The following is a 17895-nucleotide window of genomic DNA, read 5'->3' as shown; positions in this document are numbered from 1 at the left end:
AAACAAACAACAACAAAAAGTAGGTACTAGATAAATAAAAGTATTTTTTACTCATGGCAAAAAATAAACAACCAGTGAAGAGTAATTAGATAAATCACTAATAATCCTATTGTTCATAACAAATATCATTTTCTAGTTCGTAGTCTGTATTTATGTGTTTTTACTCAAAAACATATAAATAGCCTCTCATGTAAATAACTGTGTCTCATATTTCCCTATGGCTGCCTAGTATTTTATTTTATGAACATACAACATATATGTAGTCAATCCATTGTAGCTGGACATCTGGCCTTGCAGCAGGTTTCATTCTCTTAAAGGCACAAATACGCTATTGGTCAATCACCAAATCCCGCTGAATTTTTCCTTTTGTTAGAATGTAAGAGGAATAGGGACCTTTTCTGTTTTTTCTACAACTGGATCCTCAGAACCTAGTATAGTTTTAATGATCAACAAAGAATGAATAAACAATGGTTCTAGTGTCTGTCTCCTTTTGATTTCTATTTCAACCACCCTGTTCCCACATGAACTACTGGCATACCCTTCAAGCTGGTTTCCTTCCTCCAGTATCTCTAATCCCTTTTCCCAAGGCAATCATTCTTCACTGAATTTAATATCAATAATTTCCCCTTTCACTATGTGATGAATTCCCTCTTTGATTATGTGATTTTCTTGTTCAGAACAACCTTAAGAGCTGTTAGGATAGATTCAAAAGTCCTAATACTAGTTTATCAAGGACCACCATAAAAGAATCACAAAATGCTTTAAAACAGAAAGGCACCTGAGAGATTTTTTTAGTCTGAAAGCATAATTTCACATCTCAGATAACTGAAGCAGAAGATTCAATGTTTGTCAAAGTCACAGGGCTGTTAGTGACAGAACTCAGGTGTCTGGGCTTGCAGGCCATGGCTTGTTCCTTTAGACCATTTTCAGCTGCTTCCCAGTCTACCTTGCCAGTTTCACCTCCTACCCAGATCATCATTTCAGAGAAGACAGTTTTCATACTAACCCTGAAATAAGCGTGACTCATTCTGGCTCTTGCCTTTTGCTCATGGCATTATTGTTGCTTGAATCATCATCCTGTCCCTCTTCTGTGCTCAATCAAATATCTTTCAAGGTCCAATTTAAACACTGTCTCCTCTACAATGCTTGTCCCAGGCCACACTGAATTCTTTGTCCTCTGATCTCCAATAGCACTTGACTGCATCACTCATTCCGGCACTTAATTAATTATACAATGCCTTGCAATGGTAAATATTTCATAGCTGAGTGACAAAGCTTGCTGCATGTGTAGGAAGAAAAAAAAGGATGAAAATGGAGAAAAAAACACCACAATGTACTCAATCAGCCAAATACATTCTGAGGCTTGAACACACCACTTAATAAGCACAACTACACAGCCACTCCATTTTGATGTTTCCAACATCCTTATTTTAAATGTAGAACTTAATTTGAGGCCTCTGTTTCTGTTTTGCTAATTGTAAAGCCTTCCATCTTAAATCTAAGATTATTTCTTACATTATGAGATACTGGATAGTAAAGTCTCTTAGGGGAAGAATTGTGCCTTACTTATCCTTGTGTTTACTACTGTGCTTTGTGCAAACATTAGACTACAAATTTTGGAATAGGTCTGATTACTTTTCTATCAATAATTCTATAAATGCCCAATTGAGGTTTTCTATGCTATAATTATCTAATATCACTGACAAATAACAAACAATTGTTGAATGGGTAGAGACAATACATGTACAACGGACTAAGCTGAAAAGATGGTCAAAAATTTTACTCAACTTTGCCAGCCAACAAACAAACAAAGACCTTCTAATATATTTAATATATCTTAGGCTAGTCACCAGTTTCTCCCTCTGTTCTACAGGAAAAAGATGGTTTTTAAGCATTTACCTAGACTTTTTTTTTTCTTTTTCTTAAGGTTTTCCTAAGAAGTACGTGTGTATATATGTGTATGGGTATGTTTAATTATATTCGCACATAGAGAAAAAGAAATGGGCAAACTTTTTGAGGTAAAAGAATTAAAATGAGGGGCTGGGCATGGTGGCTCACGCCTGTAATTCCAACAGTTTGGGAGGCTGAAGTGGGTGGATCACTTGAGGTCAAGAGTTCAAGACCAGCCTGACCAAGTGGTGAAACTCCATCTCTATTAAAAATATAAAAATTAGCCGGATGTGGTAGCAAGCACCTGTAATCCCAACTATGACAAAAGCCATAGTTCTTGAACTCCTGGCTTCAAGCAATCCTCCTTCCTTGGTTTCCCAAAGTACTAGGATTACAGGTGTGAAGTCATCACACTTAACTGAAAAGTCACAGTTGTATTCGTTTTGTCACGTTGTAGAAACTGAAAATAAAAGACTACAAAGATTAGCAAATGCTCTACTATGGGGTGACCAGTCCTTACCACATCTACATAATCTGTTCCCTGTCCCTAACTCCAGAATTTCAGTCATGCTTGGTTGTAAGGTCTGGCCTTGATTATGTACGCATATATGAGTATCTAGACACATCTAGACTTATTGGTTATTAGGTGAGGACGGTCCAATTATTAACCAATAAATCTGTGAGTGGATCAGTTATTCAGCCCCTGATTCGGAAACACATGAAGAGGAGGAGATCCAAGATGACCGAATAGGAATACCTCTGGAATGCAGTCAACAGTCAGAACAATGCAGAGGGTGAGTGATTACCACATTTCCAAATTAGTTTTTGCTGCCCACAGACCAGGAAATTCCCAGTCTGAAAAGCACCACAGGTTTCCAGCATGGCTGTTTCAGCCACTGCCATGGGTTTCCTCACAAAAACTCACACAAAACTGGGTGGCCATTTTAACTGGTGCCTGGAATGCCTGGGAGCTGCCCATTTAACTGAAAAAAAGGGGGCTGAAACAGGAAACCAGGTGACCTGGCTCAGAAGATCCCACCCCTACAAACACCAGCAATCTGAAATGTTCTGGATTGCGAGTTTTGCAGCAAGTGCAGCTGGACCCCAGATAGTCTAGCTCAGTGCGGGGAAGGGCATCAGCCATTACTGAGACAGTCCCCCACTACCAAGGCAGTCTGCCAATATTGAGGCAGTCTGCCATTACTGAGGCAGTCCACCTTTACTGAGGCAGTTCACCATTACTGAGGCAGACTACCATTACTGAGGCAGTTATAACTGTACCTCTGTAAACAAAACCACAAGGAAGTTCACACAGAAGGTGGGCAGAGCCCATGGCAGCTCAGCAACGTCTCTGTTGGCAGACTGTGACTATGCTACCTCCTTTGTGGGCAGGGTATCTCTGAAAAAAGGCAGCAGCACATCAGGAACTTATAAATAAAGCCCCACCTTCCCAGGACAAAGCACCTGGGGAAAGAGGCGGTTATGAGTTCGGCTGCAGCAGACTTAAACATACCTGCCCAGCAGTTCTGAACAGAACAACGGAGCTCACAGCTAAGCACGTGAGCTCCTATAAGGGACAGACTGTCTTCTCAAGCAACTCCTCAACCCCCATATATCCAAAGAGACACTTCATAAAGGAGAGCTCAGGCTGACATATGGCGGGTATCCCTCTGGGATGAAGACAACAGAAGAAGAAAGCAGCAGCAACCCTTACTGTTCTGCAGCCACCGCAGGTGATCCCCAGGCAAGCAGGGTCTGGAGTGGACCTCCAGCAGTCCTACAGCAGAGGGGCCTGTTAGAAGGAAAACTAAAAAACAAAAAGAAATAACTTCAACATCAACAAAAAGGACATGCACTCAGAGACGCCATCTGAAAGTCACCAACTACAAAGACCACAGGTAGATAAATACACAAAGATGGGAAGAAACTAGTATAAAAAGGATGAAGACACCAAAAACCAGAACAACTCTCCTCTTCTAAGGGATCACAACTCCTCACCAGCAAGGGAAAAAAGCTGGATAGAGAATGAGTCTGATGAATTAACAGAAACAGGCTTTAGAAGGTAGGTAATAACAAACTTCTTGGAGCTAAAAGAACATGTTCTAACCCAATGCAAAGAAATTAAGAACTCTGAAAAAAGGATAGACGAAATGCTAATGAGAATAAACAGCTTAAAGAAGAATGTAAATGACTTGATGGAGCTCAAAAACCCAGCATGAGAACTTCACGAAGCATATACAAATTTCAAAAGCTGAATCAACCAAGCAGAAGAAAGGATATCAGAGACTGATGAGCAACTCAATGAAATAAAATGAGGAGGCAAGAATAGAGAAAAAAAGAGTAAAAAGAAATGAACAAAGCCTCCAGGAAATATGGGATTATGTGAAAAGACCTAATCTACATTTGATAGGTGTACCTGAATGTGACAGAGAGAATGAATCCAAGTCGGAAAACACTCTTCAGGATATTATCCAGGAGAATTTTCCCAACCTATTAAAGCAGGCCAACATTAAAGTCCAGGAAATATAGAAAACACCACAAAGATACTCCTCAAGGAGAGCAACCTCAAGGCACATAATCATCAGATTCATCAGGGTTAAAATGAAGGAAAAAAACGCTAAGGGCAGCCAGAGAGAAAGGTCAGGTTACCCACAAAGGGAAGCCCATCAGACTCACAGAGGATCTCTCAGCAGAAACTCTACAAGCCAGAAGAGAGTGGGGGCCAATATTCAACATCCTTAAAGAAAAGAACTTTCAACTTAGAATTTCATATCTAGCAAAACTAAGTCTTTTTTTTAAAATTGCATTTTAGGTTTTGGGGTATATGTAAAGAACATGCAAGACTGTTACATAGGTACACACGTGGCAGCATGATTTGCTGCCTTCCTACCCTTCACCTATATCTGGCATTTTGCCCCATGCTATCTCTCCCCAACTCCCCAACCCCTGCTGTCTCTCCCCTATTTCCCCCCAACAGACCCCAGTGTGTGATGCTCCCCTCCCTGTGTCCATGTGTTCTCATTGTTCAACATCCATCTATGAGTGAGAATATGCAGTGTTTGATTTTCTGCTCTTGTGTCAGTTTGCTGAGAATGATGGTTTCCAGGTTCATCCATGTCCCTACAAAGGACACGAACTCATCATTTTTTATGGCTGCATAATATTTCATGGTGTATATGTGCCACATTTTCCCTGTCCAGTCTATCACTGATGGGCATTTGGGTTGGTTCCAGGTCTTTGCTATTGTAAACAGTGCTGCAATGAACACATTCATGTGCATGTATCCTTATAGTAGAACAATTTATAATCCTTTGGATGACCTAATCAAACTCCACAGCTTCTGCACAGTAAAAGGAACAGTCATTAGAGTGAACTGGCAACTAACAGAATGGGCAAAAAATTTTGCAATCTACCCATTTGGCAAAAGGCTAATATCCAGAATCTACAAAGAACTAAAACCAATTTACAAGAAAAAAACAAACCCACTGAAAAGTGAGTGAAGGACATGAACAGACACTTTTCAAAGGAAGACATATATGAGGCCAACAAACATAGGAAAAAATGCTCATCACTGGTCATTATAGAAATCTAAATCAAAACCACATTGAGATACCATCTCACACCAGTTAGAATGGTGATCATTAAAATATCTGGAGATAACAGATGCCGGAACTGGAGAACTAGGAACACTTTTACTCTGTTCACGGGAGTGTAAATTAGTTCAACTACTGTGGAAGACAGTGTGGCAATTCCTGAAGGATCTAGAAAGAGAAATTTCATTTGACCCAGCAATCCCATTACTGGGTATATATACAAAGGATTATAAATTGTTCTATTATAAAAACACATGCACATGTATGTTCACTGTGGCACTGTTTACAATAGCAAAGACCTGGAACCAACCCAAATGCCCATCGATGATAGACTTGACAAGGAAAATGTGGCACATATACACCATGGAATACAATGCAGCCATAAAAAACAATGAGTTCGTCTCCTTTGTAGGGACATGGATGAATCTAGAAACCATCATTCTCAGCTAACTGACACGAGAACAGAAAATCAAACACCGCCTGTTCTCACTCATAGGTGAGTGTTGAACAATGAGAACACATGGACACAGGGAGGAGAGCTGTTTCCCAATCTGGGGTCTGTTTAGGGGGACTATGGGAGGGACAGTGTGGAGTAGAGAGGTTGGACAGTTTAACATGGGGAGAAATGCCAGATTTAGGTGATGGCAGCAAACCACATTGCCATTTATGTACCTATGCAACAATCCTGCACGATCTGAACATATACCCCAGAACTTAAAGTACAATTATATATATAATATGTACATATAATATATATTATATGTATAATATATATGTGCATATATGTACACATATCTATAACATATATTAGATACATATACATATATATGTATATATATAAAGAAAGAAACATTCAAACCTAAACCTGTATACCTATATATCAATAATAAATAACAACTTTATGGCATTTATAGTTTATTAACTTATTTATGTGAATATCTCATTTTAATATTATCATTTTTTTTTTGAGATGGAGTCTCACTCTGTCACCCAGGCTGGAGTGTAGTGGCGCAATCTTAGCTCACTGCAATCTCTGCCTCCTGGGTTCCAGTGATTCTCCTGCTTAAGCCCCCAGAGTAGCTTGAACTACAGGTGCATGCCACGTCATCTAGCCCATTTCTTATTTTTGATCAAAGATTAAGACCCTGCTTAACAACCCCACTTACTTACACAACACTTGACCCTTAATAATTTTTGCCTTTTTTTTTTAACTACCATAAAAAGCATGAAAATTAGCCACCATGCAAGACTTTCAAAGAAGTATGCAAAAATCCCTAAAGGAGATTTTATAAAATGAATTCTCAAACTACTGTGCTATCAAACTATTATCAGACTGTCATTATGAAAATAACTACACTTATTTGATATAATACCTAATGACTTCTTACCTAAATGGAATCATTTGTATTTATATATACCTTATAAATAAAAATACACATTTTTCACATAACATATAACACTTTACACATAACACTCAAGAGATACTTTTTCAATAATTGTTCATAAAGACAGAATAGGTATTACTAATTTTTCCTTTTGGCTTAGGTTCCAATATGGCTTGGCACAGCATTGTTCTTACTCCTGTTTTGGTTCAAAATTTTGATATTTTGTTCATCATGGATTTGGCTGTATTAATTTTGATTTTCAAAAACACTGTATTAAAATATTATATATCTTGACTACCAAGTTTTTTTGTCATCCTCTTAAATTTTGTGCCTGAGAAGTTCCTCACTTGCCTCACCCTAGACACAGCCCTACCTTGGCCAACTCACTGATTCAAAGCAGATATGAGATACGTGAAAAGGAACTTGCCTGCTAAGCCTGGTCAACATCAGCCACCTTCAGCCAACTGGGGTGGTTTGGCATACAGAAAAAACCATCTGATAAGTAACACCGACAATTATAGGTCTATACAAATAAGTACTTGGAGTTAATGGGTTCTAAGAGTCATGATTATATTATTCAAAGTTTGCCATGTATCTGGAAAAATTAGAGATTATAGTAGATCATACTCTTGATTTCTAACATTCAGTTCTCCTCACTATGAAAGGACTATACTTCCTTGCCCCATTGATATCAGGCTTGGCCATATGACTTACTTTACACAATGAAATGTGAGCCAAAGTAAGGTAGCTGGAATTTTAAAAGCCATCCATCGGTTCTGTTGTCCTTCTTTCCTTTCTGATTACCAAAGACTAGTATATCCCAGATGGAGCCACTCCTTCAGTGTGGTCCCAGAGCTGAGGCCTACCCTATGATGGGTATGTAACATGAGCATGAGTGTATATTGTTGTCAGCCATGAAGATCTGAGAGTTGTTTATTGTGACAAAATAACTTAATGAAAGCTAATGGGACCAAAGGAGTAACAATTGGGAAGAAAAAGGTAAGCCTATTCTCATGCAAAGATGATATGATTGTATGCTTGGGAAAACTCAATATTTAACTAAAAATCACAACAAGCAAAAACATTCATTCAGCTAATGGAGTAAAAAAGTAATACCTCCAAATGGCCAGGTGTGGTGGCTAATGCCTGTAATCCCAGCACCCTGGGAAGCCAAGGTGGGTGGATCACTTGAGCTCAGGAGTTCAAGACCAGCCTGGAGAACAGGGTGAAACCTCGTCTTCATTAAAAATACAAAAATTAGCCAGGTATGGTGGCACATGACTGTAGTCCCAGCTACCTGGGTGGCTAAGGTGAGTGAATTGCTTCAGCCTAGGAGGCAAAAGTTGCAGTGACCCAAGATCATGCCAATGCACTCAAGCCTGGATGACAGGGCAAGACCTTATCTCAAAAAACAAGCAAAAACAAACAAACAAACAAAAATTAATACCTGAAAATCAACAATAATAAAGCATACACATAACAAGCTCTTTTTAGCTATAACTGAAGATGCCATTAACAACACAGCCACAACAGGCCGGATGCAGTGGCTCACATCTATAATCCCAGCACTTTGGGAGGAGGAGGTGGGTGGATCGCGAGGTCAAGAGATCAAGACCATTCTGGCCAACATGGTGAAACCCCATCTCTACTAAAAATACAAAAAGTAGCTGGTGTGGTGGTGGGTATCTGTAATCTCAGCTACTCGGGAGACTGAGACAGAGAATTGCTTGAACCTGGGAGGCAGAGGTTTCAGTGAGCCAAGCTTGCATCACTGTACTCCAGCCTGGCAACAAAGTGAGATTCTGTCTCAAAAAAAAAAAAAACAAAACCCATTAAATTAAATTTAAAAAATATATACATATATATGGCAACAACAAAGATAAAATGCCTTAGAATAAACTTAAGAGAAATGTGGAAGACCTAAATGAAAACTTTCAAGTACTACAGAAGAATTTTTTAAGATGAAAATGCAATAATAAAATATATGTTTGGATAGGAAAAATCCACATCATTAAAATAGCAACCTTCACTAAGCTCCTTTATAAATGTAATGTGTATTATATTTATAAAATAATTAATATAGTAATATAATGTATTAATATACATTAATATAAATAATAAGCTTGCCTTTCTATGGAGGGAAGGACTGAAAGAGGATGGGAAAGAGTCTGATTCTAACATAAAAATGGACAACAGGAATACAGGCAACCTAGTCTAACAAATATAAAATATATTGTAAAGTCTCAGTAATTAAAACTGTATGATACAGATCCAAGAATGCAGACAGATAATTGGGAAGAATAAGCCAAGAGATAAACTCAAATATATTATATATACATGAGTATTTGGGCATTTGATAAAAGAGGTACCTCAAATCAGTGAAGAGTAACAACTAGGTAAATAACTGACAAAAAGTAAGTTGGATCCACTACACATCTTGATAAATTCCAAATGTATCAAAGATTTAAAACGGGATCAAAATGTAAAAATTACTAAAAAAAATAGGTAAGTCATATATAACACTGTAGTGAAGAAAGCCTTCTGAATTCAAAATCCAGAGCCATTGAAAGAAAGATATATTTGACTACGGTAGAAAAAGAAAAGGAAATAGGAGAAAACTTCTGCATAGTAATGAAAAAATATGCAGTAAGTAAAGATAAATGACAAACTGGTGGAAAAATATTGCAGCTTATACCATACAGCTTATCTCCCTAATAATTATAGAGCTCCTATAATTCAATAAAGAAAAGACTAACAACACAACTGAAAAATAGGGAAAGCATATGAGCACAGTTCACAGAAAAAGTAACACAAAGAATCCTTAAACATATGAAAAGATGTTCAACCTTTCTCACAGTAAGAGAAATGTAAATTTAAGTTACACTAAAATATCATTTTAAAACACAAAGCAAAAAACAAAAAAAATCATAACATAGTCTATGGGCAAAGGCACAGCAAATAGGAGCTATTAAATATTCCTGGTTGAGGGTAAATTAGTGTAACCACTGTGGAAAGCAATTTGGACATTTCTATTAAGTTCCAAATGTACATACTGTACACGTTGACTAGCAATTCTACTTCCAAGAATTTATGTCTGCAATATGTTTCCATTTTTTGTCAAATGACTTAAATATTCATCAATATAGTACATTTATGCAGAACACTACACAACTATAAGAAAAGAATTAGGATAATAAGAAGGCTCTTTATATTCCAACACAGAAAGATCTTCATGATGTATAAAGTTTAAAAAGGAAGGTACAGAATGATGTATATAGGATAAAACAGGAGGAAAACTAAGAATATATATTCACATTTGCTTATAAATCCATATACAAACTATAGAAGAATATGCAAGAGGAGGAAAATGAGTACCTACCTAGTCAAGTTATAAAAGGGAGAAACTGTTAGAAGGGCCAACTCTGCACTGGAGGATAAAAGGTGGCATTTTCACTGTATATCTTTTCATATTTTTAAATTTTTGGCTCTGTAAATGTATCTCATATTCACAAATATAAGAAAGACAGCAACAAAAACTATAAACCAGTTCGCTGTGGGTAATTTAAAGCTAAAGGGTAGTGGTCGAATTACACTGTCTTCAATAAAAGCTGCCCTTGATGGACACTTGTGTTATAATCAGTAATCCATGGACAGCAGTCACTCTTTACCACTAGTCTCCTTTGAGGAATATTATCTCATTTCTCCATCAAAAATATCCCCTTCCATTGAAGAAATAAAACAGCTTATCCAAGCATTTCTGTTCAATAATTTCACCATTAAGAGTACTTCAGTGACTATTCTTCTAAGCACTTTTAAAAAGCTAAAAACTTCAATTGAACAGACTGCTCATTATAACATAAAATACAATTTATACATTGATTGAAATGGCTTGATGAGGACCTTAATCCTTTGCTTTGAATAAGGAGCTTCAGTATGAGGAAGGAAAAGGCCAACTCAAAATGATAATGCAATGCTGAAAATAGTACCATTAGTTGAACTATCCAGTAGTAAGACATATTTGCTTCATTATACTGGGCACTTGTCATTTTCTAAAACAGAAGTAATAGGATACTCTCATTAAGTCAGAGAGCAGCCTAGGAAAGCCAATGTGATAAAATATTAAAGACATAAGGTTTACTGCAAGAGCTGCATCTACATGAACAGAGTTAAAGGGAAGGTTGAAGGACAAATAAAGGAAAGAAAGCAGGACAGTCTGACAGAGGAAACAGCACTCCAGAGTGAAGACCTGGATCTACTTACATTTTCCCATTAACTAGAGTATCAGTTAATCTGCCTGGACATCAATTTCTTGATTTGTAAAATATGGTAATAATAATAATATCTTATATGCTGTGGTAGAGACTCTACTATGTACTCACCAAACCTATTTTATTTCCTCCTGGGCACACGGCTAAATGACATTTTCCAGGTGCCCTTGGCAGTTAGTTAGATCGGGTCATACGACTGAGTACTGGCCAATGGAATGTGGGTAGTAGTGATATACTTTGGTACCAGGTTGAATCCCTAAAACTTTCTTTGAGGTATTTTATGGCCTCTCTTTGCGTTGCCTGCTGGCAGGATTCAGAAGATCCAGAAGATTTTGAGGTCCTAGAAAAATGGGCCTCTAGATCTGTATTGTCCAAAATGGTAGCACTTGAAATGCTGCTAGTTCAAATTGAGAGGTACTCTAAGATACACACTGGATTTTAAAGACTTTGCATGCAAAAAAGAATGTAAAATTGTTTATTAATAATTTTATATTAATTACATGTTGAAACAATATTTTGGACAAATTGGATTAAATAAAATATATTATTAAAATTTATTATCTGTTTGTTTTTACTTTCTTGATTTAGAACATTTAAGAATCACAAGGATGATTCATTTGTGGCTTGTATTGTATTTTTATTGGACAGGATTGCTTAGGAGGGAAGGAACCCCAGTCCATGAATAACTGTATAGAGCAGAGCTCTCCAAATACATTGCTGTGCCACAGGCTAGAATGCACTTGCAACTTTAGAGCTTGACCCTTTTTCTTTAGAGTCCATTTGAGACTTCCCTGTATATATATATCCATCCCAGTTAAGATAAAGGAAAAAGGAATTTGTTTATACCAAGTCAGGATAAAGGGAATGGGGGAAGGTATCTTATGATATGATGGTGACTATGACCATCATACCTTTAGACATTAGAAACATCTGGCATAATTAGCAAATAAAAAGAGAAAAAGTTGGGAGATACAAAGATCAGCCAAGAATACAGAGCCTTTTTGATACAGACTTTTCCCCATACATGGTAATGAAGACTAAAGTACGGAACTTCTCAGGGAAGCTTCTGTACTCAAATCTTCACCATTCTAACTAATACTGGCACCTACACTGGCAACACCATACCAATTCTGGGTAGATATGCTGCATGAACACAAATTTAACCACTGGCACCTGTGCATCCCACATAGTAAGTGTGCCCTCCTTCCAACCAGGGACACTGGGGAAGTTATGCTCAGTGTCACAGAATGATTGAAGTGCAGGAAATGATAATTGGTTGACTATTATATTATCCCTCTGTCCTTGTAATAAGAATCACATTCAGACATATTGCAATATTCATTTTAAGCTAAATATCAATAAATAATTTTATCAAGTAAATACTTCATGGCAATCTGCCAAATGAACAGGTCATGGGTTATGTGTGGGTAACTACTTCTCTAAAAAGCACATTCAAGTATTTTGTTAGCAAGATCATTGCTAAAAATAATCTGTTTATATTTCCTGCTGATAACGCCATGGATCATGCTGATGAAACATGTTAAGTAAGTTTTCCTTCCCTCTTCTGATCTCTCTTTTCTTGAAAGTAAAGACTTAGTCTAACTGGATCAAGGACAAAGATCCTGAAAAAAAGAATCAAAATCTGAGTTTCTGGGTATTTCTTAGACATATCAATTACAATTAAACTTTTATAAAGAAGAGATACAGATATATTGTTTTGGTACATACAAATACAAATTCTTACTGCAAAGCTTTAAAAAGCTTTTTTTTTTTTTTTTTTTTTTTTTTTTGGCGATGGAGTCTTGCTCTGCCAACCAGGCTGCAGTGCAGTGGCGCAATCTCAACTCACTGCAACCCCTCCACCTCCGGGTTCAAACGACTCTCTCACCTCAGCCTCCCGAGTAGCTGGGACTACAGGCGTCCACCACCACACCTGGCTAATTCTTGTATTTTTAGTAGAGATGGGGTTTCACTGTGTTAGCCAGGATGGTTTCAATCTCCAGAACTCATGATCCACCTGCCTCGGCCTCCCAAAGTGCTGGAATTACAGGTGTGAGCCACTGTGCCAGGCCAGCTTTAGCTTTTTAAATCAGGTACATATGTACATACTTAACAAGTTCTACTCCTAATAATAGGTCTTTGGTATGAAAGAGTATTCATTAACTAAAATTATGAACTTGTTTAGGTTAAAAACCATGTAACAATACTGTGCCTAATTTCACTCTCTTTTTAAAGTGACTAATGCTTGGAAAATTAAACATGTAAAATATATAATATTCAGTATCATTTTTAGCTTTATAATAAATACATAATACCAATAAGATTGATAATAAATGTTATGTAATAATTCATCACGTAACACATTATGTGATATTTATTTAATATTGTTAAAATGTCAAAAATGTCCAAGTTCTATTCTGAGCATCAATAAAACTGCTTTGTATTATCTACCATATTTATCTTCTAAACAGTCTAAATTATAATACAGAAAAATCTGTCTACATAAGATTAAAATCAAACATCATCCAAAAACTGAAGCAGGGAGCAGAACAACTTTCCTAATTGTATAAAGAATGACATCCCAGGCTGGGCACAGTGGCTCATGCCTATTATCCAAGAACTTTGGGAGGCCAAGGCAGTAGGATTGGGATGATTTCATCAAGGGGCATAGCAATCCTAAACGTTAATTCACCTAATGAGAAAGCTTCAAAATACGTAACACAAAAACAGAACTTCAAGGAGAAACAGAAAAATTCACAATTATAATTGGAGATTTTAATGACTCCCTTTCAATAGCTGATAGGGAAAATATATATATAAAGTCACTAATGGCATAGAGAGAAGATTTGAACAACACTAGCAACCAACTTGACCTATTGACAGTTTAGGTCAATTAGGAGAGTAAACTAAAACAGTAGAATATACATTTGTTTCAAGTGTCCATGGAACATTTACCAAGATAGATTATGATCCTAAAACAAGTTCAATAAATTTTAAAAGATTCAACTTATTAAAAGTATGTTCTCTGACCACAACTGAATTATAGACTTTTGGAAAATCCCCAAATATTTAGACAATAAATAATGCACTTCTAAATAATCCACGAGTCAAAAACAAGTCAAAATGTAAATGAGAAAGCATTTTAAATGAATGAAAATAAACATACAACATGAGACTCTCACTAAAAGCAGTACTTTGGAGATAATTTATAGCACTAAACACCTATATAAAAATGAGGAAAGGTTTCAAATCAATGACTTCAGATTTCACTCTAGAAAACTGGAGAAAGAACACTAAGATAGTATGCACAGAGAAACCCTAACACTGTGACACACATTCGATTATTGGTAAGGATAAACTTTCTCAACGATAACCCAAATCCTGCTAAATATCAGCTCTCAGCCACTGAGGATGTATGCCCACAGTCTCCGGATCTCATAAACACCGTAGGCCGCACTTGGCAGAAACAGTAAGTTCTTTTTAAGAGACCAAACAAAGAAGTTAAGAATTGAAAGAAGGACTTAACACATGCCTACTGGATTTATTCACAGGAAGTAACCCTGAATGATCTACCTTTTAACTAAATCGCTCTCATACTTTAATTATTCAAGTATATTTGGTTCATATTACTATTTTTGGGAACTTAAGACTAACCTTTCATTAATATGAGTTAATGCTCATTAAACAACTAGGTTGAGCTATACAAAATTGCCATTTTTATATGTAGAAATTGTCAAATACTGGCAATTTCATATGGTTCAAGCTAATATTTCCTGAGGCTGCAATATGTTAATGTGTTAGATGAGCAATATTTTGTAGCTTTTCAAGTATATTAAAGTGACATTAATGTAAACAGTAAAATAATATTCTTTTCAACTTTTATTTTTAATCTCACATCATGACCCTTGTCTCCAGAAAATCTTTCCTTGCCAAAGGCACAATTTAACATTCAATAATATCTAATAGCCCACTCCCAAATCCCCTTAGACATCCTTCTAAGAACCCCCAAGGGCTTCATGTGATCATATAATATACATATACATATACACATGTACACACACGTATATATGTGTGTGTGTGTGTGTACATTTCAAGATATTAAAAATGCAGTTTTTGTTCCTGAGAAATTTATCCAAAGTTATGCACCATCAGTGAATCTCAATTTAAGAAACTGACACGCAAAAAAGAACCATCAAAGCATAAATTTAGTTGCAACTCCCTATTCATTTTACACATAGATTCCTTAAAAGTGATCAGCTTTCTAAGTATGTGTTAAGTCATTCTAATTACAAAACCTCATTTACATATGTTTTAGGAATATGTCTGTCATGTGATATGAGCTTTGAATAAATGCTGAATTAAATAACCCCCTCAGGTAGAAGTTCAAAAGCATCATTTACAGCATTCACACACTTACTATACAGCAGTTACATACTTATTTTATGTGCCAGACACTTAAAGCCAAAACTAAATTTGATACTTTATAATACAGGTTAACATTAGGGTAAGGAGAACAACAATACTGCAGCAATTTAAGTTAATTACACGGATATGGGCACAAACAGTAGTTTAAGTGAGTTTATTTGGAAAAGAGTAGTGTTGATTTTCATCTTAGTCTTAAAATAAAGCCCAGACCCTATTAAGCAGTTTAAAAATATAAGAAAACCATATGTTCTGGAATATACTAAGAGGCTTAACATTTTCTACCACTGTTTCCCACAAATACAAAAGCCTGCCTTTTGGAACAAGAGTAAGGAAAATTAAACAGAAAAAAAGGAAGGTAAATTTTAAAGAGACATTTTACCACATGCCAGATAAATCACACTTTGTGATTCATCAGTCTCCCTTATGCCCTAGAATTTAAGTGAACTTGGGTAACAACCATACAAAGACTTTCATTTGGCATATTGTCTAGCTAGGGAGTAAAGCAGTGTCCACCAGCAGTGCACAGTGCTATGTGCAGGAGAGAAGCTTGAGACTCTCATGCCCAACTCTGAAACTGAACAGTTTAATGACTTCTGTCAGTCTTATAAAGAATGTCACATAAACAATAGCCTACCTGAACTGCATGGCAAGAAGTCCAAAATGCAGTGTGGTCCTAAATGGGCTGCTGCAACTTCATGTCCCTCAGCCAAGCCATTCGCTTCTTTTCTCAGCTACTCCACCACCAACCAACAGGTTGAAAGCAGAGCAGAGAAAGCCCAGATCTTGTAACTCAAGTCGATTTGGTTTTTAATCAGCTGTCACTGGTTAACCAGCTTTACAAACAGAGAATCTAAAACACAACATATGACTTTCTTTCCATACCTGAACACTTAAGGGCGTTAGGTCTAACTGCCTAGAGGCTTGTTATGAACTGTACTATAGTTAAGGTTTCAAATCCTCAGTCACTCAGCTTCCAGACTGCTAAGTGGAATTTCATTCCACATGTGCCCTCACAATTAACGGGGTTATTTTAGGCACTGATCTAAGTTCTCAGAGAATGTAAGCTGATGGCAAAGGGGTGTCTAATGTGTCAGTTGCTTGGTTACAATAGAAAGCTCAGATGTAAAGCTTACAATCTGTGTGCTGTGCTTCCTCAGCACCCCAAGACATGGGGTGTAGTTTACTTTAGCTGACAAAACACTGAAGTTATACACCTATCTTTAAATACCCACAGAGAGCTTAGACTCATCACAAATAAACATAAAACTACTACAGTTTTGTTAGAGAGATGGATCGTTAGGGAGTATAGAATTCAAGAGGGGCATGCAAGTGACTTGCACAGCTGTTTTATGGAGCAATTTCAAATTCTGACTGGCAGAATCCATTCATATAGTGCATCATTCCCCAGGAAGTCCTAGTAAAAGGAAACTAACTACCCAGGATCCCATCAAGAATATACACTCCCTTCAGGGTATTATAGAGAAAACTATAAATGTAAGAATGCCCTAAGCATTTTTCATAATTATGAAACGTAGTTCTCCTTTACAATTTGACACATAGCTACTGAAGCATGCTACCTCTAATAAAGTACCCCACCTACTGGCTACTGTAACTCTTTTGTAGAAAAGAAAAGAAATTAGCAAAAAATAAACAGTAAAAGGAAAATACATAGGGCCTCCTTACGATGTGAGTTCCTCCATGCCAGCACGGAGCATTCTGAATCCTGGAATTAAGACAGGATAAATTCGCAAATCTTCCAAATTTGTCATTAACACCCTACTCAGGGTTTCCACAAAAGTCAGAACCCCAGGAGAGAGTCTGGATTTCCAGGAAGGGGTGGGCATAGCTAGATACAAGGAAGAATTTCCTGGGTTGGAGATTTGCTGAGAACTACTCGTAGAAAGAATGAGTCAAACCTCATTATGAGAGAAGTTTAAATAAAAGGGTAAATAAGTCTGTTGGGAATGGATAGCAGTGGTCTCCTGAAAGAAAGAGCACCAAAATGGATAAAGTCTGAAAGTTCCTTCTCTTTCCTTGGCTAACACTCTCTCAAACTTCCTGACAGTCAGTTCAGTGACCCCTTCCTCTGGAAGTCTCATGACTCTCCGGGCCTGGTGTAATGCCCCCTCCTCAGTGCTCCCAGGCTTTGCCTCTGCCTGACATCTTAAGGTTCTCTTTACCTCCCTCACTCCCAACTAAGAGAATTGTACTTGGCAGTTGCTATGTCAGGGTCATCTCTGCAAGCTGGTTTAAAACAGCACTGGGCCCTTAACAAATGTCAATGAATGCTTGCTAAATGAATGAATTCTGGAATGTTTTAGAATCAATGGAGCA

At 37.0% G+C, this 17895-nt stretch overlaps 1 protein-coding gene across 4 annotated transcripts in view; it reads right to left on the bottom strand.

Annotated features, from left to right (window-relative positions):
• The window catches only part of AKAP6 (A-kinase anchoring protein 6), a 662618-nt gene that overhangs the window by 324825 nt on the left and 319898 nt on the right, over positions 1–17895 (bottom strand). Inside the window, exon 1 of one of the 4 annotated variants that reach the window (XM_074393338.1) lies at positions 10855–13406. The exons of the other annotated variants lie outside the window; for them this stretch is intronic. Coding sequence (XP_074249439.1) covers positions 10855–10914 — 60 coding nt within the window. The 5' untranslated portion in view covers positions 10915–13406. Of the gene's footprint in view, positions 1–10854; positions 13407–17895 lie in introns of those variants that run through there. 4 annotated transcript variants of the gene reach the window in all.

This window comes from Saimiri boliviensis, chromosome 2 (genome assembly GCF_048565385.1).
Source record: "Saimiri boliviensis isolate mSaiBol1 chromosome 2, mSaiBol1.pri, whole genome shotgun sequence".
Lineage (NCBI taxonomy): Eukaryota > Metazoa > Chordata > Mammalia > Primates > Cebidae > Saimiri > Saimiri boliviensis.
The sequence above is the reverse complement of the archived record's forward strand: the minus strand, read 5'-3'. Positions and strand labels throughout refer to the sequence as shown.